This window comes from Amphiura filiformis, chromosome 12, assembly GCF_039555335.1.
Source record: "Amphiura filiformis chromosome 12, Afil_fr2py, whole genome shotgun sequence".
NCBI classification, from domain to species: domain Eukaryota; kingdom Metazoa; phylum Echinodermata; class Ophiuroidea; order Amphilepidida; family Amphiuridae; genus Amphiura; species Amphiura filiformis.
This window is the reverse complement of record NC_092639.1, coordinates 43,486,649-43,511,069: the sequence shown is the minus strand read 5'-3', so window position 1 is coordinate 43,511,069 and position 24,421 is coordinate 43,486,649. Positions and strand designations below refer to the sequence as shown.

At 35.7% G+C, this 24,421-nt stretch overlaps 1 protein-coding gene across 2 annotated transcripts; it reads left to right on the top strand.

The window, feature by feature from the left end:
• Positions 1–1,285: 1,285 nt before the first annotated feature.
• On the top strand, positions 1,286–23,737 carry LOC140166256 (uncharacterized). Of its 2 annotated transcripts, none has more exons than XM_072189662.1 (4): positions 1,286–1,435; positions 10,897–10,994; positions 17,317–17,437; positions 22,543–23,737. In XM_072189662.1, the coding sequence occupies exons 2-4, from the start codon at positions 10,910–10,912 to the stop codon at positions 22,757–22,759; spliced, it is 423 nt and encodes a 140-aa protein (XP_072045763.1). In that variant the 5' UTR covers positions 1,286–1,435; positions 10,897–10,909; the 3' UTR covers positions 22,760–23,737. The 2 variants fall into 2 exon arrangements, with proteins under 2 accessions (XP_072045763.1, XP_072045764.1); XM_072189663.1 differs by lacking the exon at positions 1,286–1,435 and adding an exon at positions 4,118–4,212.
• Positions 23,738–24,421: the final 684 nt, after the last annotated feature.

Here is a 24,421-nt window from a genome sequence, read left to right as displayed (position 1 = left end):
GTAGTAAATTCTGTGGCTCATTTGGAAATATGAAAGTCTTCCAGATAGAATATTGTGTGAAGTTTAACATATGAACTTGAAAACAAATCCTAGTCACGGATTCATTAATTGTATTTATACAGCCATACATGGGTGTGTATACTCTACTCTTGGACTTGGACGTTGGGAACTGTTGTTTTCGTCGACATTCTGCATTCCATGTTGGTTGAACTAGGCGTGGCTACATGTTGTGGCATAATTGGGAATGGATTCAACGCACTGTATAACTGCCAACGTTGTGATGGAACTCTAGTCATGTAACGACGTTTAAAACGTATCCTTTCCAAGTGCACTTGGTTTTTTTTTTATCGCGAATGATTAAATTGAGTATACTCATTAATTAAGTTCATCTGACTAGTCATAATATATTTAACCGTTATTGCCATTGTGATATTTATTTATTTTGCGTATAAGAGAACTGTTTTTGAAGTATTTATTATAATCCTTCTGTTGCGCGACATTATTCCGTCTCTTTGTTGTTCACATTATTTGCTGCGTGGCTTAGCTTAGCGTCGGTTGGGAATTTCAGTCCAATCCTGACATATATACACTCCCTATGGAAGACATTACCTTAATCTTCCACCCAGAGGTGTATATTAAAAAATGGAGTCACCCATTCAGGTAACTGCATTAAAAATTCGAAATCCCTGTGTGGAAGATTAAGGATATGTCTTCCATAGAGGGTATGGATTTCAATTATAATAGCCCAATGGTCCGGTTGAGGTTGATTAATGGCAGTGAAAAGGAAATGTCATTGAAAAATAGGAAAGCAAAGGAAACAATATACCTGACACTCAAAATTATTAGTTAACAATTTATAATAAAAGAAAACTTAATGTAACAATAATGCTATCCGATCTCTTGAGTAAGAGGATATATTTGTGTATTAAACCCGTGTATTATCTAGCCTCATATACTTATGTACTATGTTTTATCGTATTGCGGCCCATTATGGTTGCAAAAAGAAATTACGCGACCGGGCTATAAAATTCATAGCCATTCAAGTCACGCTACCAGAAAATCACTTGTTGATCTCAAAAATACTAAATCAACTGTGTTTGTGAATACATAATGAATGAAGCAGTTGAAGCTTGCGGCTTTTAAGTAATATTTGCATATCGAAACTTTTCTTGTATCTGAAATTATAAGATAATTGCTTGTTGTATCTCATTCAGCGTTGGTGTAGTGCGTGAGTCGCTTAATTAATGCAACCTGCTCTGCTCAAACTGAATTGATTGTGTTATACCTTAGTTGCAACTACGCATCAAAATTTCAATCTCTTTTGCTTTTGTGCCTTTATTCAATGACATAGACATTGATCTAGTCGTCATCAGATATATTACATTTTGCAGTGGACTTTTGCAGTGGGCTTTATAGGATTATAGGATTATTACTGGTAAGTAATTTCATATAATGTTTGTATAATAATGTAATTGTGCCTTCTCTACTTTCTTTCTTTCTTTCTTTCTATTCATTCTTCTTTCTTTTCTTTGTTTGTTTGTTTGTTTGTTTCTTTTTTTTTTCTTTCTTTCTTTCTTTTTTTCTTTCTTTCTTTCTTTCTTTCTTTCATTCTTTTTTCTTTCCCTCTTTCTCTCATTCTTTCTTTCTCTCATTCTTTCTTTCTTTCTTTAATTCATTCATTTTTCATTATGTTTTTCTTTCTTGTATTTGTTCGTGCTTTTTGTCTCTTTTTCACTCTTATTCTTCCTTCCTTTCTTTCTTATCTTTTCTATATTTCATTCTGTCATCAATAATGAAAAACATACTAACCAAAAGACATTATTAAAATGATTATTAGTATTATTAGTTTTAAATTAGCAAGAAACTTTCAGATGGTCTAAGATGTTGTGTAACACATAATGAAGATTCAGTGTGGCGTGAATGTCAAGTGGGTGTCATTAATCAAAATAGAAACATAATCTGCGAAATTAATTATCTCTTGGGATAGACTCATTGACCACTAGACTTTCCCAGCGTAAGAGATAAATCTGCCACATAATATTGCGCTATTCAAGTTGAAATCCATACACACCCTATGGAAGACATGACCTTAATCTTCCACACAAGGGTGTATATCACACCACTCCACGCCATACATAAATTCTCCCAGTTACATTTCCCCAATATGAAATTTAAAAAAAAGTAAAATTAAGTTTGGCAGAGGAGGGGTTCGAACTCACGGCGCACCGCTTTGGATACTCTATGAGCCTAGCGCATTAGACCGTACGACCACTTGTCTTGTTGGTATCCATTTGAAACTTATTTGAACATATAATCGCAACTTCAACATAGGCCTACCACGTGACAAGCAAAGGCAGAAAAAGTACCATATTTTGGAATTTCATTTGCCTAAAAACATTAATGTGTATTAATAGCGCTCAATTAGTGTTAACTGTGTGTTCTACATACAGAAATCCGACAATAAACGGGCCTCTACATGGACAATACATTATATCGATTTTGACTCGCCGAACACGTGCGCTAGTACATCGTATATACATGTGTATCAGTATAATACTATATAGTGAAACCTACCATTTTTCTTGTATAAACGTTCGATGTTTTTATCATTTATATAATAATTCCACATTAGACCCCAAATTTGTTTCAGGAAATAAAAGATTAGATTACCATAAAAACGAAACAGTAATCTTTGGCGGGGTCTAATGTAATTTTTACATAGAATTTTCAACGTTTTTTCTATCCTTATTCTTGCTCAATTAAAAAAATATTTTTGCGTATATAAAATTAAATAAACGACATCAAATGTGCCCCAATTGGGTATCACGAATCGAACATAGGATATTTCATTGAAAACCCTCTCACTCGGCTATTTAAAAAAGGTAACCACGCTTCCCTAGAATGTGCAATAAATTAACATTAATTTTCTTATTTTAGCAGCATTCCAGAAACACTTGTCGTTTGGCAAAAAGAGGAGTAGGTGTATATTAAAAATGGAGTCACCCATTCAGGTAACCGCATTGAATTCAAAATCCCCGTGTGGAAGATTAAGGTCATGTCTACCATAGGTTGTCATAGGGGGTGTATGGGTTTCAACTGTAATAGACCAATGGTCAGGTTGAGGTTTACTTCAGTGAAAATGAAATGTTATTGAAAAATAGGAAAGCAAAGCAAAACAATATAACTGACACTCAAAATGATTAGGCACTACTTAATAAAATAATTTAAAAAAACACCTTAATGTAACGATAAGACGCTTTTAAACAGTTTTCAATTTATTCAATAAATAGGTTTTTGTAGCATGCTTTATAGATCAATATTTTTAAGTATTGAGTAAGGTTATAGGGTTAATTAATGCGATAATACTTGAAATGTTCTAGGTAACATCCGCTACCTTTAAGAGTGTAACGACGATTTGGCAGTGGCTGAATTTGTAAATTGTTAGTTTCGCCCAACATTTTATGAAAGACGGAATGTCAGATCCAAATATAAACCACTAACGTTTTCAGCAAATGTTAAGATCATGGACATATTACATTAAGGTAATTCCAAAATTGTAATTATATAAACTAATTAGATGAAAGATTAATTATGACGCATCAAATGAGTATGATGTTTCGTAGCTAGTGTGAATGTTATATGAACCATGATGTACAGCCCACGTGGGGAATTCAATGAACAATATCTGACAATATCCCATAATGCATCATCAATATGTTGTAATGACGTCACGGCAATATTGATGAAATTGGATTTAATCGTGTTTCTATAGCTATGATCAGATTGCATATTTCATATACACTTCATACATAGTAATAAACAATGTTACTCATCATTACAAACACATTTACAACTTTCAGTTTAACACGCAGCGTAGCTGCACTATGTATTACGTTTGCGCATGGCATGCACCAACACTAGTGTATCTACATGCCCCCGATCCTCTTTACTCCTCAGGTGAAACTCGTTTTTAAAACTATAATGACGACATCCTCAGTGCTGTCCAAGACGCATTTCGGGAATCAGACAAATTTCTATTCCTCCGTATATGTTGTGGTTTACTAATTATAAAGTGGGAGTAATTACAGATCTTATAGTGAAAATCTTACACTTGTGGTCTCATTATGGAATACGTGGAAGTGCATTTGAGTTCATTAGTGTAAAGCGACATCTGCGTAGAGATTTGTAGGTTTGACAATACATTCTACAAAGGTAAGGGTAAAATTTCAATATTTTAAGCTTTTCCACAACCATGGACATTGATGGTTTAACTGTTACAAATAAGTACGATCCCATTGCATACAACGAGATAATGATATTATACCCAAAAAAACCAACAAAAAAAACGTTTTAAAACTTGAAAAAGGGGCTAAAGTTTGAAAATATTTCCTGTGTGGCTTGCTTTTCACCCATTTTAAAACTTGGTCCCATTTATGAAAGTAAAAGTTTCGTCTTAAGACATATACTAAAGTATCTCTATACTTGTTAGTTGTCTTAGTTGGCACTGTTTGCTGAAAAATATTTCGCAGAGTGAATAAATTAATGTTCGTATGTGAATTTTTTCAGTATAGACGTTATAATGTGTTTTGATTTAAGAAGAAGTAGCAAAGACTCACTTTGTTAAAATAGTGATCACGGTGATCGACATGTGGAATTATGCGCCTCATGTACAGATGTAGGGCATATACATGTATGGAGTAGATTGACGGACCGTCGACAGCGATGTTCATATTATGTTTAAATTTGCTATTAAAGTCTATATACAGTCATGGACAAAAGTTTGGAATATTTTTTATTTTTTTTGCATAGCACTGTTTTTACGTGCAGATTTCTTATCATCAATGACCCGTCAGCCATGCAAAATGGATCTCGGGTATCTGGCAAGGTCTTATGTACCATTCCATATTACACAATACGTAATATAGGACAATGGCTTCTTATGCCTGACCAATGAACCATCGGGTATCCTTTTTGCAGTTATTTTAGCGATATGATTTATAAGGTTACATTGGCTTTTGCGTTACCGTGTGAAGAAACCAGCTTTACTTTGTTGTATCTGTCTGTTGTATACGATATTTCTCTTATGGGGTGCGAGTTGAGCGCAGATTTATACGCCCGCGTCATTGACTTATGTAATCACGGCCACAAACAGAAGGATATTGGTGTCGCTTTAGGAATTACATTAGGTGCAGTTTCTAAAATTTTGGGGAAGGTCGATCTCTCCTGAGACTTTGTCCCAATGGCCGCACGAAGCATGGATCTCGGCTACAAACAGAATGGCTGAGGTCCATAAACGCACCTGTTACCAGGAAACTTGCGAAAAATAGACTGGTTAGTGCACGTTTTCGCGCAAAACGACCAATAAGAAAGCCAATACTTCTGCAAAGACATCGGCATGCGCGCTTACTTTGATCACAGAGACATTTTACAGTAGGCCACTGGCGTAATTTGATCTTCACTGACGAGGCCCGGTTCCTCCTCTACAGACAAGATGACCGATTCAAGGTCTGAAGACAGGTTGGTCAAGCCCTGCTTGAGGATTGTATCCTGCCTAGAGTCCAGGGAGATAGTGGTGGAATCACAGTATGGAAAGCATTTCACAGTAGGTCAAAATCACACCTCTACAAGCTACCTACATGTTCTTGATACAGTTATGCTTCCGTTTGCAAGAAGAGACTTCGGGAACAATTTCGTGATCCAAGATGACAGCACCACGGCGGACAGAACCCTACACGCGAAGGAATTCCTTGAAAATGAGAATTTAGAACACCTGGACTGGCCAGCTTTGAGCCCGGATATGAACCCTATACAGAACTTATGGGCAGAAGTAGGTTAGGTAACATGGACAACCAACCAATCACCCTGCAGGAACTTAGATCATTGCTTGCTGGTGAGATATTCCACAAGGAACCTTGGAAAACCTGGTCGAGAGAATGTCGCGTCACATACATGACCTTGAGCTGGCAAGGGGTAGACACGCCAAATACATGCCATAGTGAGAGTTTAATTTTTTGTTTAAACAATAAAGTTTGCTAGTGTCTTTAATCTCATTTTGTGATACAAAGAGATCGCCAAAAAGTGTTGCGATTGTGTGATCCTTCCATTGTAATGCGCTTCCTCATTACACAGCCGTGACGTTAGTCACGGCTGTGTCCTTTTTCTTACAGGTTCTTTCTTAACTTCTGTCAACCATTACATTTGCTCTAGCACTCACATGCTTACATCGATTTTGACCTAACTTGGTCACAATGATCATAGACCACGCCCCTACATGTCACATGAAACTCGCAGGGTCAAATGTCACGCAGGGATCAAAAACGTGATTTCAACTAAAAATGCATCTTCTCCCACAACTTACGTAGGACAGCGACACCACTTGCACACATGCATTGCTATTACCCAGTGTCTATGTGGTGTACACAGATTTGGGGTCAAAGGTCATTAAGGGGTCACTTCCGGTATAAAACGAAAAACCTTCAAAAATTTGTATTAGCTAAGTAAAACATAGCACAGTAACGGTATGTTCACATATGATCTGCAGTCACCCAATGTATATGTGGTATTTTTTTTTTATTTGGGGTCAAAGCTCATTAAGGGGTCGCTTCACGTATTAAAAGTAATAGCTTTAAAATGCATCTTCTTCCACAAATTATGTGGGACAGAGACGCCACTTGCACACATGCATTGTTATTACCCAGTGTCTATGGGGTGTACACAAATTTGGGGTCAAAGGTCATTAAGGGGTCACTTCCGGTATAAAACGAAATACCTTCAAAATTTGTATTAGCTAAGTAAAACATGGGACAGTAACGGTATGTTCACACAAGATCTGCAGTCACCCAATGTATATGTGGTATTTTTTTATTTGGGGTCAAATCTCATTAAGGGGTCACTTCCGGTATAAAACGAAATACCTTTAAAATGCATCTTCTTCCACAGATTGTGTAGGACAGTGACGCCACTTGCACACATGCATTGTTATTACCCAGTGTCTATGGGGTGTACACAGATTTGGGGTCAAAGGTCATTAAAGGGTCACTTCCGGTATAAAACGAAAACCTTCAAAAATTTTATTTGCTAAGAAACACATAGGACAGTAACGGTATGTTCACACATGACTTGTGGATACCCAGTTTATATGTGGTATTATTTTATTTGGGGTCAAAGGTCAGTAAGGGGTCACTTCCGGTATAGCACGATATACCATCAAAATGCCCCTTCTGCCACAAAAAGCATAGCAAAGTGATGCCACGTGGACACGTGCATTGACATTAGCCAATGTCTATGGGGTTTTCATATATTTTGGGGTCAAAGGTGATTAAGGGGTCACAACACGGCTGTGTTCGTGGTCTTAGACCACAGCTAAGTCTAGTGTAATTCTTTGTTTAATTGACAAACTGTGTGATATAAACATCAAAGAACATTTGTATCTTTCAATTAAATTCAACTGAGCACTACTCCAGAACAATAAATATGTTCCTAATATGACTGAAAAATTAATTTGATACAAAAATAAAAATATTCCAAACTTTTGTCTATGACTGTAATACTCTAACATTGACATTATTCTTTCTAAATGCTGATAGTTGATATCTTGCAAATAACAACAATTACAGTAGCACTTGTGAAGTATAAATGAGACGATGTTTTTGCCTATATATTTTTGATGTTTGATATGTGTTCAATTTAAAAGCACGTTGTTTTCTTTGCAATTTGCTAAAATGATATAAAAAGCATGCATAAGTGTTTAATTGTAAGAGTATTGGATCATTTTTAATGTTAATAATTGCGAAACGCCGGTGGTAGAAAAAATGTATATGAGTTTTGTTTAGTATTCATTCGATCAAATGATTGAGTTGTCAAAGTATACATCTATATAATGTACGTGTGTTCACTTTAAAGATATTAAACAGAGCCACTTTTAAAGTTTCACAAATATCAGAGAATGTTAAATACATTTCATGTATACATTCATGTAATTTCATAAACTCGTTCTCCTCTACTCAAGTAGAATACTTGTGGGCTTGCGGCCTGATGTTTTTTGTTGATACTTGGCCCCAGCCATTTAAAACCTCAAGGCCGCAAGCCCGTCAGGGCGGAGGCCGGAGACTCCCATAGTGAGGACTTGCAATTAATGGGTTCCAATATATAATGGCCCCGCAGGGCAAGAAACCAATGCTTAACATTACGTTATTGACAGCCCGTCATCCTTTTTGGACGAATGCGTTTTTCGTCCTTATTGCGATGGGTTTTGGTCTACTTATTTCCTCACAGCGTTGCAGAATAAAAATAAAATAATCGTGCTGTCTATGTAATCAGGAAACTACAGAGGCGATAGTGTACATTTAAATTTGTCATTACTACTAGAATATGTTGATATTCGAACAGTGCTATAAAGTTGTCTTACCAAGGAATGTGTTTGTATTAAAAGAAATGATTGTTTTACAACTTGGATGAACTAGAATTACTTTTATGCAAATCCGAAAATTGCGACAGATATTTTTCATTTCTTTAAGATTTAGCGGCATTGCCAGATTGTACGTACAGTTGGGCTACATTAATAGCCTCATTATAGTTTTATTGATCCTGGCAAAATACTTGCCTGTATGTGCTTGTTGTTCTGCTATAGCGTATAGAATCTGTTAATGATACTATAACCACACAGTCAATTAATTTATGTCAACATGCTTTTGAGGCTGTGTTTATATAACTGAATTCATTTATACAAACACAACCTTGAGTAAATTAAAGAGAGTACTTAAGGGATCTGGAATGAGCGTTTAGATAGTATTTTTTGAGGGACATACATACATTCCTAATACGAAGAATGTATTTCTGATATCAAATAATTTTCATTTTTTGAAAATCACGATGTAATACAAATTTTATGACAAATTATTAAAATTTGATATTTTTCATATTTTTGATATAACAGTCCTCGAAGTAAATTTTATAAATCTAATGACATATTCTTAAAGTGTATGTAGCTGGGAGGAAAAGCCGATCAATTGAAAAATTTTGACCTTTCATATTGAAGATATGGATTTTTCCCCCAAAATTACTTAATTATTTTGTGTTTTGGGAAAAAGATCCATATCTTCAATACGAAAGGTCAACATTTTCAATTGATCGTCGGCTTTTTCATCTCACCTACATACACTTTAAGTAAAAATCATCATTTGCGAATTTCAAAAAATCAAAATTATTTTATATCAAAAGGACATTCTTCGTATTCAGAATGCAATTCAACATGTCTGATGTGCTCTAATGTCCCACAATAAATACTGTCCAAACGTTCATACCCCACCCCTTAAATGGGGAAACTTAGGCAGGCGATAAGAGACTGAAAATATATTTACTTTAGCACTTATGGAACCTGCCGATTGAGAATTAATGTCTGTTAAGTGAGGGCTGTTATTTGAACAGTTATAAGATTAGTTAATAATATTATTTTGATAGGTTTCAGGTGGTGGTCGCAGTGCATTCTCTAAATTCAGTAAATTTCCATCGTCAATCGTGTAATTGAATGGGATTATTTTAAAATTTTAAAACGCTTGAAATATCACAAACAAATAGGCCTATGTTAATAAATAATATAAATACAAGCTAAAACCGTTGGGGTTCGATAATGAACACCACAAAATTAACCGAGTACGTAAAAACATACTCATAATGATCGATGCGAATTATAGAAACAGTTCAAACAATAAAATAACTACACCTTTATCTTGACACTTCCTCATTTGCTCGCCCTGTTCCTTTTTAAAGGAATTTTTATTTATTTTTTACTTAAATGTAACGTTGACCAACGTCAATATACATGAGCACATGTGATACATGAGATGCTGTCCTCTAGACGAAGAGAGGATACTCCTGCACGATTCTAAACATGAGATGCTGAACAGTATCCTATATATTTTTGTATGTTCTGCTACTCACTTTGAGTGGATCACAAAATTAGTATTTTTTTCCAAGTGTAGGATACTTTTTGGCGCTGTATATGCAATGTTACATCAAGTGAACGTGAATAATTCAGGTACTTGATATTCTTGATGAAATAAAAGTGTGAAATATAACGGGCTGACGTCAACATCGTGTCAAATGCTCAATTCATTGAGAGCTAGAAGTAAAACATAATTGTTGTAACACTTGATCGTTTGCGTAAAATAAGCTCAGGTGCACAGTTTTCCTGTTATCTTAACGTGATTAATGTCATCCAATGTGCTGACGTAGAGTACCAATAAATATAATCAATTGTAGATAATATAATAGTAAAACACCTGTTGAGCAGCTGATAGGAGAAACGAACGAGCGGTTGAACAATCCCATGACGACAACTTTATATAATTAATCTAAGGGTGAATTTTTCTTTTAAGTAAACCATTTTCTGAAAGTATATTATTTTCTATAAGTATACGATCCTAAAGCAACAAATAAAACCTGTTTTACGTGCCCAACCGACCCGGATTTTGCGTTTTGGGGATTGGTAAGTGGTTGATTTTTACCATATTTACTGAAATGTTTTGAAAACAGTTTTCAAAATATACTTTTTAGGGTCCTTTTACCTCTTCCAGAAAAAATGCTAACAGACCGACACTACGTCCGCTAGTAGTACTTGCTTTTTGTCACCTAAGCCGTTAACTGTTTTTGAAGTCACACTAATAGCTACTTATTCCATTTTAAAACGTAATTTTCTGCAAAGAAACCGTACTATATAATACGGGAAACATGGTACACGTGGTTTTAAATTATAACCAAAGTGAACATATTCATCACACGAAGCAGATTACACAAATTTCCAGGGGAAAGGAATGTCAATGAAGTTATACTACTATTTTCTTAATTTACTTCTTGCAATACGTTTGTTTCTTCATCGTATTTGTTTTCTTTTTACAGGAGCAACGGCAAGATGAATACTGCATCACTGTGTCTAGTTCTGTTAATTGGATTAATCTCAGCATTAGGAGTAATGAGTGCATGTTATAATTATCCAGGTAAGAATAAAATAAATATCTTTATCAAAATCTCGGATGTACCTTTTTATTACTTTAACCATAACCTTACCAGATCACCTGATCCAACAAAATCAAACAGAACAAAGCCACTGCGCATGCATGCATGCATCCCAGGTGATGCGATGACGCATTACCCATAAGTCATGTATACGCACCCGCTGATCGAGTGCTTGGCACGCGGGAGAGGGGTGTATCGGGCTCCCGATAAGAACAAGCAACTTCTATGTTCATCTATTCCTCCCTTCTTTCCTTTCCACGTAGGGCGTTAGGGTTAAAATGGAAACAATATACGTGTTGTACCACAATCCAGGAAAAAAATAGTTGGCACACTTCAAAATCAAAATTAGAGAGGCGAGTGAAACATGCATGCAATATATGTGAAGTACAGACTCCCCCCTATATCTCACCTTTCCCCACTCCCCATCTTTCAATGTTGTAGGGTCTCACGGACCTGTTGACAACATGGCTTGGTCCAACATTGAATTGGGGGAGCGGGGCGGAGATATACAAAAAGACAGGCAAAGTGTGCCAACCTTTTTTTCCTGGATTGTAGCTTGCACTGGTAACTTGCTCGACAGGATTATTATGCCAAATTTAATTGAATCACGCACCAATGCCTATTAAAGCCATATTATAACATTTGCTGAGGAGGACGCCCTTAATATTTTTTCAAAATTCTGGGTTTTTTTTATATTGTACTTTATTAAACCAACATACCCTGCAGATTTTGAATAAAAGGCAGGAACCGTCGTTTTATTATTACGATGGAAATATTAGTCGAACGCATACGCGATGCTCATAACACAGTACGTACATGGCGTGCGGGACGCGACGGTGCGCGGTGATATACACAACAAAGGATCGTACCGTAACATGACCGAAGGAGTGATACGTATTGGCGACATCGGCGCTGGTAATAAATTCAAGTTTTCTTTGGCTAACATTTTATGGCAAAGAAATACTAATCTATTTTGTATGAAAATGTTACAATATGGCTTTTAAGTTCAAGATAATTAATACTGAACATGAATTCAAGGAAAAGACTAACCACTAATGGGCATTCTGCCAAACTCACGTGAAATATGGAAAAAATTTTAGCATAACAAAGAGCACAACCCGAAATCTCAGTGTAAAAGCTACGGAGCGTAAACTATATCAAGGAACAAGTTTAAAAAGAGCCAACGCCCTTTTTATCAATTTAGTTCATACCTGGTTTTTCATGAATAATCCAGAAAAAGGCTTCATACATTTTTAACCATTGACAATAATAAAAGATTAACGTCATCAATTTCAGTTGAAGGGTTTAAAAAAAAAATTGTCAACCATAATTAATTATTTCTGTTTTTACGCCTTGAAAATTGAAGTAATTACTGTTATCAAGTGGTGTGTTTCCGTAGAATTACTAGATAAGAATTACTTCAATTTTCAAGACGTTAAAACAAATACATAATTACACTAACTTGTCACTTCCCTTGGACTTCGTCCTCATAATTGCATAACCGGGTTCCCTACACTACTTAGCATTTTAATGAAGTGTAACACCTCGGCAATAACACCCGTAGACATTTTCACAGGTTTACTATGATTATCAAATCAGAGTGCTCTAAATATGCGAGTATTCATTGCTATATTTATATATTGTGAACGATCATGATTTTAAAACAAGCTGTTGTTAATAAGTCTTATAGTGACCCATATTTGTAGCATATTGGCAGTGTTGTAAATCACCTAAGAATTTGAAAACAGTTCGATTTGTTTTGTTTGTTGTTTTTTTACTATTAAAAGATTACTTACGCCAACTCTCACATCTACATTAGAGGCTCAGTGAAACAAAGTCTTATCCCCATTTGCTCCCTTGAGTAATGTTATTTATAAGTTTATACAGAATATTACCTTGGGGAGCTAATGGAGATGAGGCTTTAATAATGTATATGTCATAAGCCCATAACTTGTACGCTCGTTAACTCAATTCACAATAATATCACGATTTTCAATACAACACCGTGTACTTTCATTCTGGACCAAATTATTTTTTTTTCAAAAAACTTCAAATAACATACACAGTGTGTTGCAAAAATGATTTTCAATATACAAATCATTATCCATTCAGAAACAATGTTTTAAAGGACAGACTTGTCGCAGTCTAAAAAGTTCATTGCTCATTGTAAAACGTGTAGACTTGGGACAAATCTTTCCAATTACTATCAAGAATTTCATGGTGTGATTCGCGTATTAATAGCAAGTGAAGGTGTGTGTGTGTGAGGAGGGGGGTGATGTGAAAGGGGCAAGCTTCAGGACTGGAAATGCATAAGGTACAGGTCGTTAGTACACACTTTAATTGTTAAACTCTTACTTTTTTGCTTTCATTTATAATGTATGATTATAATTGTTCGCGATTGTACTGTCATAATTATTTCAGTTGGGATATTAAAATTTATTTGGATACGGTCATCAAGTTTATAAGTCACGGTTGCCGAATTTAGCACCATGACAAAGCGCATGAACATGCAGGCTCAGATAGGATATTCATTATAATAAAATAAATAAATAAATAAAAGACCCCAGTGGATAAAGTAGTTAACTGCCATTTTGACGAAATTGAGTTATTGGCAGATTATTAGTCATTAGGGGTCAAACATTTTTTTCTGAAAATTTGGGTCAATTTGACCCCCTCCAAGTAGGGGTCACGTGAGGGGTCAAGTGGGGTCAAAATTTCAAAATGGTCCGATTTGTTTTAAATTGGTTCAAATTACTCATTAGGGTACAAGGATTACAAAAATATATGGTTTGCTACATCTAATGTGCTTAGTTTAGCCGTTATAGGGTCAAGGTCAATCAAAGGTCAAACAAGGTCAAATTTTCAAGAGCATCCGATTTGCATAAATAATACACCAAATTGTTCCTCTCAATATGGGCATTTTAAAATGTATACTTTTAACTATTATTAACTTTCAATTTTGTGAAAAATGCAATTGTTTAAATCTGACCCATGGTTTTAGTGGAAAAAGTAGTCAAGTACAAAATACTGATTATTGATTATAGAAAATCAATAAATGACAAATCGTTGATTAATAGCTGCATTAAGTACAATATCCATATCAAGTCATTACAGCAAGTTTTAGACCAAAATAACTAAGTTTGTGGTCAATAGAAAAAATTCATAACTTTAAACCGATTTTTCTCAAAACTAGTATTTTGGCACTTAACTACTTTATCCACTAAGGTCTTTATCCACTAAGCCTGTTTAAATGCATGTTTATGATGGACATTTGAAGGTCTGTTATAGGGATGTGAGTATTTTAAACTAGGATTGTGTAGAGGTATGACAGGGCTACACACAAATATTTGTTAAGCTTATAGATTTACATGACCTCTCCCCCACCTCATCTTCCATGGCAACATGAAATCGAATAAGTGCATAATGCGCTTATCTGCTAAACACGCACGCTTTTACGGTTTAACATGACGTGTAAAGTTGCGCCTCGATTAAAGTTGCCGCGTCATTCTGTAGGCATCATTGACGTACCAGTCATTGGCATTGGCAAAACCCAAAACATGCACTCATTAGGGACAGTTGCGTTTTAGACCCATGAGAGCTGCCCGAGACGAGCCTGTACTAGACGAGGTGAGCTACCCGATGAAATTCAAAGACCTGGACGAGCGAATAATTGAAGAAGCATGACCTCACGATCGATCGTGTATTGAAACAGCAATTTGCGGTGGCGAATTTCAAGTGCTTTCCTCAAGTGGTCAATTAGTTTGATCACCGATTACATCGATCGTTACTGGACTAGTCTACATATATCATTTTTATTTATTCACAGAAATGATACCTAATTTTACCGTCTGAAATTATTTCTTGAATTTTTAATAGCTAATTAAATGATACAACAATTAAAGCATCAGCAGTATAGGTCTATAGGCCTACCTAAAGTATGCTAATGCAGACAATGTTTATATAAAGGACAGTGAAATGTTTATTGGTTGAGTTGAAGAGTAGTTTGGAACTTTGAGCGGAATCTTTATAGATATGAAATATTTCTAATTAAAATACTTTTTAGAACCTAAAAATAAGGTGGGAATATTCATGATGTTGGATTTTTTTTAATAAAGAGATAAAGTGGTATTAGTTTTTTTCAACATGATCAAATAAAGCTATACTACTATAGGTTTTCCCGTCCAATTTCAAACTTTGGTCGTTCAGTTTAGTATAAGTGTCATTCCTTTTCGCGCGAAATTGAATGAACGCTTACATTCTCGATTTCAATTTAGCAAATGTGCAATCTATTTCATTTAATACGCATTCAAAATTCTAAATAGTGCACCCAATTTCGCACATTGTGCAGCAAATTTCGCAAATTGTGCAGCCAAATTCATGTGGCCTTGAATTCAGAGCCTATTTGGAAATACAAATTCATATATGCGGAAACAAAATGGAAAAATGTTCAATCGAATTCGCAAAGTGCAAAACCAGAAGTTCTTAAATATTTTACAATGGTTCAAATATAAAATGCTACTTATCATGTTTATATTGAACATTAGATACATGTATCGTTAACATTGTTCAAACAAACACGTTGCTGTATTAAATGTGAAGGGAAAACATATTTTTAAGTAATGTTTAAATTGCCGTATGCATAGGCCTAGTAAAACAGAAAATGAATTATAACTAATTATAATATATATATATTTAAAAGTATTTTCCCGGTTTAGTTCAGAAACCATAAAGTGATGTATGTCCCATAGTTCAATCAAGCTCAGTCTAGTTAATCATATAAATTATAAAAATATAATGAAACTTTTCCTTTAAGTTAATGCTACTTTTTCTTACGATAGATCTGTTTTAAATCTTCGTATTTTTAATTGTATGATATAACCTTTATCTATCGTATAAGAATAAAAACTGAATGAACACAGTCAAAACAACATCTAGAAATTAAATAAGCATATTTTGAAGTCGACTTATAAACATATCCTTCACATCACAATCTGTTTAATTAGACCCCAATCGTGTCCATTTCATTGTGTGAAAATCTGAACTATATATAGGCCTAGAGTATAACATTTTATTAATTTTTATTGCGGGGGGGGGGGCACCGACCATGATTGAGGGGCACCGGGTCTGATTGGGGGGGCACAAGCCGTTTTTCGGCCATTTTCATGTGGGATTTTTTTAAATTTCAGATCGAAACAATAATGTGTTCGTGTGTTAAAAACAATATTAACATGTTACATTCGTATTCGTAATTGCAAGCATAAATGTGCTTTCATGAATACTGTATACTTCTCATTACAAGCATTACCCATTAAAACATGTGTGCGTTTATTCTGTTTTACATAGGGCTACTCACTTTTTTCTGCTGCAACGTAGACGTAGGGCATATAGGCCTATGTCAGTATACTTGAAAATCCGCATAATTTCAAATTGAATTCCTTTTCGCTAATTAGATTGTCAATGCATGAAATTGAAAATAGGATTAACAACGTTTCGCAGTCCCCCGTGCATCTTTTGCGAAATTGATTGCTTATTCCGTTAAATTAGACGTCTAATAGTGAAATTGAAACATTCGAGAACGAAATTGAATTCACAATAATGAATTGTTCTGATCATACATTAATTTGATTGAACTAAAATGAAATCGATTGCTCATAATGCGAAAAAGAAATCGGGATTCGTTGCAATCATTCAATCTTGCGCGAAAACGAATGACACTTTTATTAAATCGAACGCACAAGTTGCGAAATTGGCCAGGAAAACCTATATTTAAATTCAATTTCAAAAGATATAACTATAATGTGAAAAACACGTTTACTTTCTTTAGACATTAATATTTTATCAAGATTTGTTGATAATAAGTTTCACAAGGTAAAACTATTTCAAATGTTTTCTTTTATATTTATACTTTTGACTGCAAAATGCTATTTCATGCGGTCAGTTTCCCTTTGTGTTGTCATAAGTGGTTTTGAGAAGTTATTGTCAATTATAACAATAGCATCGAGTACCGGCAATTTACAAGATCGATTCTCACAACGGGCGGTGCTTTATGAATTGACCTTTGCATTCTTCAGTGATTCCAGAGGACGATGAAGTATAGAACGCGGGACGATCAAGTGCTCGTCTAGCTGTGCTCGCTCGTCCACCCAAGAAAACCAGTGGGTCTAAATCGCATCCATCCCTTACTCCTAACCTAACACAAACTTATTCCAGCATACACATAACCCAAATTCTATCTCTGTTCCTAACCTCCGCTAACCCTAACCATATAGCCAAACCTGATTGATTCACTTTAATTGCTTGCAGGAGAACCATGTATACACAACAATAGAGCGTTTGCACCAGAAGAGAGATGGGATAATGGGCAATGTCAAGAATGCGCATGTCACAGACGTGGTGAACCACGTGGATATCACTGTTGTGATAGGTAAGGGAGTTTCTCGCTATAGACGAATCCAAGTAGCCAAGTCATGGTCAGGATTTGGTCGGACATCTTTGGGTAGCCGCTAGCACCAACCTGATGTTTTGAGCGTCCAATTGTGCAAATAAAATCCGCCTAACACCTAGAGAAGATGCAAGGACGAGGAGGGTTAATAGAATAATAGCTAATAATATATATAATGGAGATAATTCCGCAGGTAATCCCGTCGCATCTATTCATACATATAGTCCTTTTGTTCGCAAGTACGTAATGCATAGATACCGCGTATAGTTAATCCGATTATTATGTCACTTCAACAACGAATAGACCATGCTGTGTGTTTTGTCGAAGGGAACTGTATTGTGTTATTCTTTTGTCTACCTGTGTTTTCGCGAAAGGTGTAGAACGGGTGATGGAATGCAGCTTAAAATTTCCGCCAAGGCCGAATAATTTCACATTTTGAGTGCATTGTAGCCGACGGCTACCCAACTAAAGGCTGCTAGTCAGGTGTAGGAATGCGTGAATTTAGATTCGTCTATAGATGAATCCAAATACACGCATTCTTACACCTGACTAGCAGCCTTTAGTTGGATCCCCGTCGGCTACAATGCATCCAAAATGTGAAATGATTCGGCCTTGGCGGAAATTTTAAACTGCATTCCATCACCCGTTTTACACCTTCCGCGTAAACACAGGTAGACAAAAGAATGATTTACAACACAATACAGTTCCAACAGTTGTGCAAATAAAAGCCGCCTTACACCTAGAGAAGGTCGAGGAGGCTTAATAGAATAATACAATAAAGATAATTCCGCAGGTAATGCCGTCGCATCTATTCATAGATGTACAAATGGATGAACAAAAGGACTATGTATGAATAGATGCGACAGGATTACCTCTAGGCCTATTGTATATATTATTCTATTAACCCTCCTCGTCTTTGCATCTTCTCTTGGTGTTAGGCGGCTTTTATTTGCACAATCGGGCGCTCATAACACCAGGTTGGTGCTAGCGGGAAACCAAAGATGGCCGACCAAATCCTGACCATAACTTGGCTCGTTGGATTCGTCTATACATGTAGTGTAACTATAGACGAATCCAACGAGCCAAGTCATGGTGAGGATTTTGTCGGCCATTTTTGGGTAGCCGCTAGCACCAACCTGGTGTTTTGAGCGCCCCATTGTGCAAATAAAAGCCTGCTAACACCTAGAGAAGATGCAAGGACGAGGAGGGTTAATAGAATAATATATACAATAGAGATAGTTCAGCCGTCGCATCTATTCATAACTAGTCCTTTTGTTCGCAAGTACATCCATTTGTAGCGTTTGATACGTGTATGAGACCGCCATGGTTGATAAATTTCCAATGTTTCTATAGATAATTTGTTGGAAAGTATTAAAGACCCCTCCCAAAAATAAAATGTAAATATAGGCCTATAAGTTTATGATTTTTAGCATTTTTTCAGAGACGTGATGATTATTGATCATTTTTATTTATTTTTTTCTGTATTTTTGGTGGTTTCCTGAAGCCTGATAACCAAGATATTTTGGTACAAGCACTACAAGCAGGTTGCACTCATCACCTGTGTATGTCTGCAATCATAGATTGAATACAATACCGCTTTTTTCCAAGATAGTTATCGTACAGGTGCGAGCGATCAGAATGATATGGTTCAATGCATAGATACCGCGTGTAGTTAATCCGATTATTATGTCACTTCAACAGCGAATAGACCATGTAGAAGCTGTGTGTTTTGCCGAAGGGAGGGCCTATTGTGTTGTAAACTTTAAACATTCTTTTGTCTACCTGTGTTTTCGTGGAAGGTTTAAAACGGGTGATGGAATGCAGTTTAAAATTTCCGCCAAGGCCGAATCATTTCAAATTTTGGGTGCATTGTAGCCGACGGCTACCCAACTAAAGGCTGCTAGTCAGGTGTAGGAATGCGTGGATTGCATAAACAACTTCGCGCAGGTCCCCGATAGATGAGTAAATGGAAGCGTTCATTAAAACAGGGGCAATTACTGAACAGGTAGACTCATTGAAAAGGGACATTTTATTTTGCTTCTTTCTTTCTTTTGAGTTTCTTCTACATGGGCCAATTTTGCATTCTTTTTTATATAATTTTTGCTGCCTAGCTTGTGGATTATCCGTTTACATGTTTTTAATTTATTTAACCCGTTCCCGTTATTTTCTAAATCTGTCCTTTCTTACATTTCGCCTTTAGCTTCTTTTTAATTTGCTGATTAGCTTGTGATTTCCCGTTTCCATGTTATATTATTTATTTAATTCTATTCTCATTTAGCTTTTCTTCTTTAACCTATTTTATTCCGGTTTTCATTTTCTTTTAATAACCCACACATACCGTACCTCTTTTGTCCTCATTTGTTTTCTTTTTGATTTATAGTACCGCTTCATGCTGTTTCTATTTTTTAACAAACACACATCTTTTTCCCGTATTTATTACGTGCTCTCATAGCGTGTCTGCGGTCGTTCACTCATAATATCATTAAGTGGCTCTGCGTCGTTTACGCGTGCGATGGCGTATGGCTATGAATGGCCAAGTGGTCCAAAAAAACGCGTAAGATAAACGTGTAAGGTTACACGTGTAAGATTGCATCTTACACGTGTAAGGTTGTATCTTATACCCGTAAGTTTGCATCTTATACGTGTAAGAATTAAGGGGGATTTTTAAATTGACGAATCACAAAGTAAGAATTCACAAACAACCAATCATCTCAGGCGTAACAAACTTCAACCAATAATATGTAAAGACGCTTTGAGATTTGTAACACCCACGACTTCTTATACGTGTAATATTTGAATTTTAGTGATGGACGATACGTGATACTATTGGCGGCGTACCGAGGATAAGGAGAGCTCGTCACCAAAATCTTAAACGAGGTATTTTCTTAATTTGTATGACTACTAAAATGTCCTGTATTTTATGACGAATTTCTGTCAGGAATTATTCCGACTGTTGGTCCGTCATGGTCATCTCACTTTTTTGCTACTTTACACGTGTAAGATGCCATCTTACACGTGTAAGATGCCATCTTACACGTGTAAGGTTACACGTATAATCTTACACGGTTTTTGGTCCACTTGGCCATTGATATATGGCTGCGTTACCCGCGCGATATTGCTGCGTAGGACGTGCGTGGCTAGGTTAGCAACCAACTATTTTTCTCTGTTTACCTCTGATTTTGAGGCCAATTCTTGACCGTTTTCAACCAAATAAAGTGCAACGCATTTACAACGTAGCAACATTTAGAGCCTTTCGATCTTCATACATGTATACAACATTCGCCTATTTATAGTCAGATTTAAACTATGATGACGTCATGATCGGCTGATACAGATCAGAAACAGATATGTGATATCTGATGCAATCAAGCAAAATCAGTCGGAACTCGGAAATATTGATTTTAAGATATAGCCAAACAAAGCAAATTTATCCTTTTGTTACCTCTTGTTTTGGAAACTATTTAAATGTTCATATCTTTGGACTGGTTATTCAATTTCAATGGAATTTTCTGCAAAATCCAGCTTTTAAAATGCTTTTTACTATCCTATAAGAAACTGACAATTTAATATTTCCGAGTTTCGACTGACTTTGCTTGATCGCATCACATATGATGACGTCATGATCCGCTGATATAGATCAGTAACAGATCATTCCTTTAAAAATTATAATAAAATATCGTGTCTTATGTTTCTTTATGCAGAGGTATAATACGACAACCTGAATACTTACAGGCTGAGTCAAAAAGAAGTAAACTCATGTTTGAGGGGCTGTAACACAATATCTGTAAAAAATCTGCTAAAAATGAAAATACCACTGGAAAGAGCAAATTCTACACGTCTAAATAAAAAAGAATTGTTGCAATAGCTCACAGCAACTCAAGTTATACTCATTTGAATACAACCACCAATGTTTGTAGCTGCACACGGTTTCACTTCCCAAGTAGGGACCTACCTATTATATTGATTGGTAAGGCGCATTATTCAAATGCAAATAAAATTCTGTGGCAGGTGTGGTTTAGATCAATAATTCCTACATGTTAAAGGGCTCTTTACCTCATTGCACTACATTATAATAAAACGGGCCGAATGACAACATGGCACCACAATTTATCGCACGGGAGCGCACGTTTCTGTCGACGAAGAGTCCCGCTGAAGTTCAGCGTCTTTTTCGTCTCCAATTTCCTACAGCTAACCGGGTTTCATGTAAGGGAGCAGTATATAAGAATGTGAACAAGCTCAATGTGCATGGGACACTAAGGAACATACAGCCGGAAGTTTCAGGCAGACCACGAACTGTTAGATCACAAGTGAACATTGCTAGAGTTAGACATGCGTTACAGCAATACCAAAGATCAGCTCAATCCTTTGCCCAACATTCCCCAATCAAGCTTCTGCCGGATCGTTCGTAAAGACTTGAATTGGTATCCCTACAAACTATAGTACTGTCATGGACTTTGTTGAATATTAATTAATAACAAAAGTTGTCTTTTCAACAATAAATACTGTTAGCACTTTGCTGATTCGTCGAAATTTAAACGTATGAAAATCAATCAGCCGTGTGCAGCTACAAAAATGATCCTTACAGATCTCGAGTTACAGCCCCTCAAACATGAGTTTACTCCTTTTTGACTCAGCCTGTATGTCTCTACATTTCTCTATCTGTATCGTGGGACTTCGATTCCTTATGTTTTATTGCGATATAGTTACGATTTCAGTAATCTCTTCCTTGAATAATATTAATTGTTTGTAATCAATGCATCAACAGAGAAATAGTCAGCTGCCTTTTCGCAGTTATGCCTATTACTAGCTATAGAGGTATGGCGGATAGGATAACGCTATACAAAATGGGTCATTTGATTTTTAGCAACTTCAAAACAAGTTTCGGAATCCCTTTGACCGGTTTTTCGTTTGCTTGGTTTTTTTGGTTTTTTGTTGTTTTTGTTAGTTTTTTTTTTGGTGGTTGTAATTATTGGAATTCTGAGAGATAAGAAAGACTCCAGGGGGATTGATTGACCACTCTGGGACATTCCTCACGTATTTTGATAGTTTATTAGATATTTATTGATTTTTTTCTCATTACTCGACAGCTTTTCTGTGCCAATTTACGACGTAAACAAATGTGATGCAGTTTTTGATGTCGATTCATGTAGTTATAAATTACTACCAATGGAGACGGCCTCTGAATCTTCTATTAACACCACTGAGGTATATAGCTGGAATTGGAGCAGTTGGGCCTTACCGAGTTGGTTTCAGGAATCAGACGATGAATCAGATTGTCTGCTCTTCGCAGGAGGAGTTATGTAAATGTGTGATTAGGTGTGAAAGAGGATTCTAATTTCAATGAGTACTGCATTATACTGTTCTATCTTTTACATTAAGTGGGATTACGGCAAACCATTATTTTTATAAGAAGCTTCTTGAGATTTGATGAAGTCGTATGTATTATACCACGGTCAGAAATATGTTCAGCTCATAGTTGGAAATACTTGAATTATGAATACCGTAAAACCTCGTCTACAAGCATAGTGTTTTTGATGAAAGCTTAATTAATACGAATACAATAGATTGGTCTTAAAATAATACTTGATTGTATATGCTTGGATCTGCAGTTTATTTGCTCAAACTCCATAATGGGGCCTGGAATAATTTAGCTTTCATCAGAAGCACTCTATATGCTTGTAGACGAGGTTTCGCGGTACACGATCCATTGTGTTTTGTAGCAAAATTTAGAACGGGTTTTTCTTACTTGTTTTCCATTCAATTGGTGATTTTGCTTCATAGAAACATTAGCTAATACTTTTATTAGCTTATTCATCTAAAACAGTAATATCAGAGTTCCATCATCTCGCAGAATTTGAAATGAAGGCAACACATAGAAGGAAGCCCTCTGTGGATCAAACTGAGAGGGGATGGAGTGTCTATATGAATTTACTTACCGTTGGATCCCACTCATCTTTAATATCAAGGGTTAAGAACCAGAAAGCCTTAACTTATTTTTTGGCCATTATGAGCTTTTGGTACCAAAATATTCACCACTACCCACAGATTCTTCCAATCATAAAACTTTCACCCAATCAAATTTCATATTGCAGATATAGCACAATTCTACTTAGCCATATTGCAATGTATTCAATATAGAGTTGAGGCTTTCAAACCGGCAGACATAAAGGTTAAAGACCACCAATAGGCCTGGGCGATACATTGAAATACGACGAGGAACTATTTGTTTTCATGGCATTCGAAAAGACTGCATTAAAATCGCTGAAATTGATCAAGTTATATAGCAAAAAAGTACTTTGTAGGGTTTGATGCTTCAAAATGGTATATTTTCTCTCATTATTTGACATTTTTGTTGTAATAGTGCCAAAATTCATACGCACGGCTTCGGTTTTTAGTAAATATTCGCCCTATCATATTGTAACTTCCAGCTTCGAGGGCGCACTGTCATTTTAAGGTGTTTACGGTTCAGTGCGTTAAAACAAGAAAAGTCTCAGGTCAACATATGTTGAATTTTTGATCATTTGGCATCTAAATCATATAGTTTCACCTGATATTAGTGGCATTGAACTGTGAGAGTTCTGAATATGAGAAAATTCCACCCGAAATTAGGCATTTTCCCATTGAAACCGGTGTAATACATAGTTAGTGGTATTTAACCTAACACGTTTTTAAAACGTTTTAAACAGGTTATATTTTGGGGGTTTGGTTTAATAGGTAAAAACATTTTAATAACATTAAAATGTCGGGTTATATAAAGGTCATGAAAACGTTTTAAAACGTTATGTATGAAAACACACTACAAAACTTTTTCTAAAATGTTTTTAAAATGTTATATTGTTTTGCAAACATTTTTGCCAAATATTTTGTCAACACACAAATAACAGTTTGTTAGAATATTTGCAGGAGGTTATCAAAAATGTTTTTAAATGTTATGAAAACGTTTTATACCCTTTATATACCCTCTAT

Bases quoted from the DNA above. Each gene is read 5' to 3' on its own strand.
- LOC140166256 (XM_072189662.1), top strand. From the start codon at position 10,910: ATGAATACTGCATCACTGTGTCTAGTTCTGTTAATTGGATTAATCTCA. The intron at 10,995-17,316 runs GTAAGAATAAAA...AATTGCTTGCAG, and splicing joins TGCATGTTATAATTATCCAG to GAGAACCATGTATACACAAC. The intron at 17,438-22,542 runs GTAAGGGAGTTT...ATTACTCGACAG, and splicing joins GGATATCACTGTTGTGATAG to CTTTTCTGTGCCAATTTACG.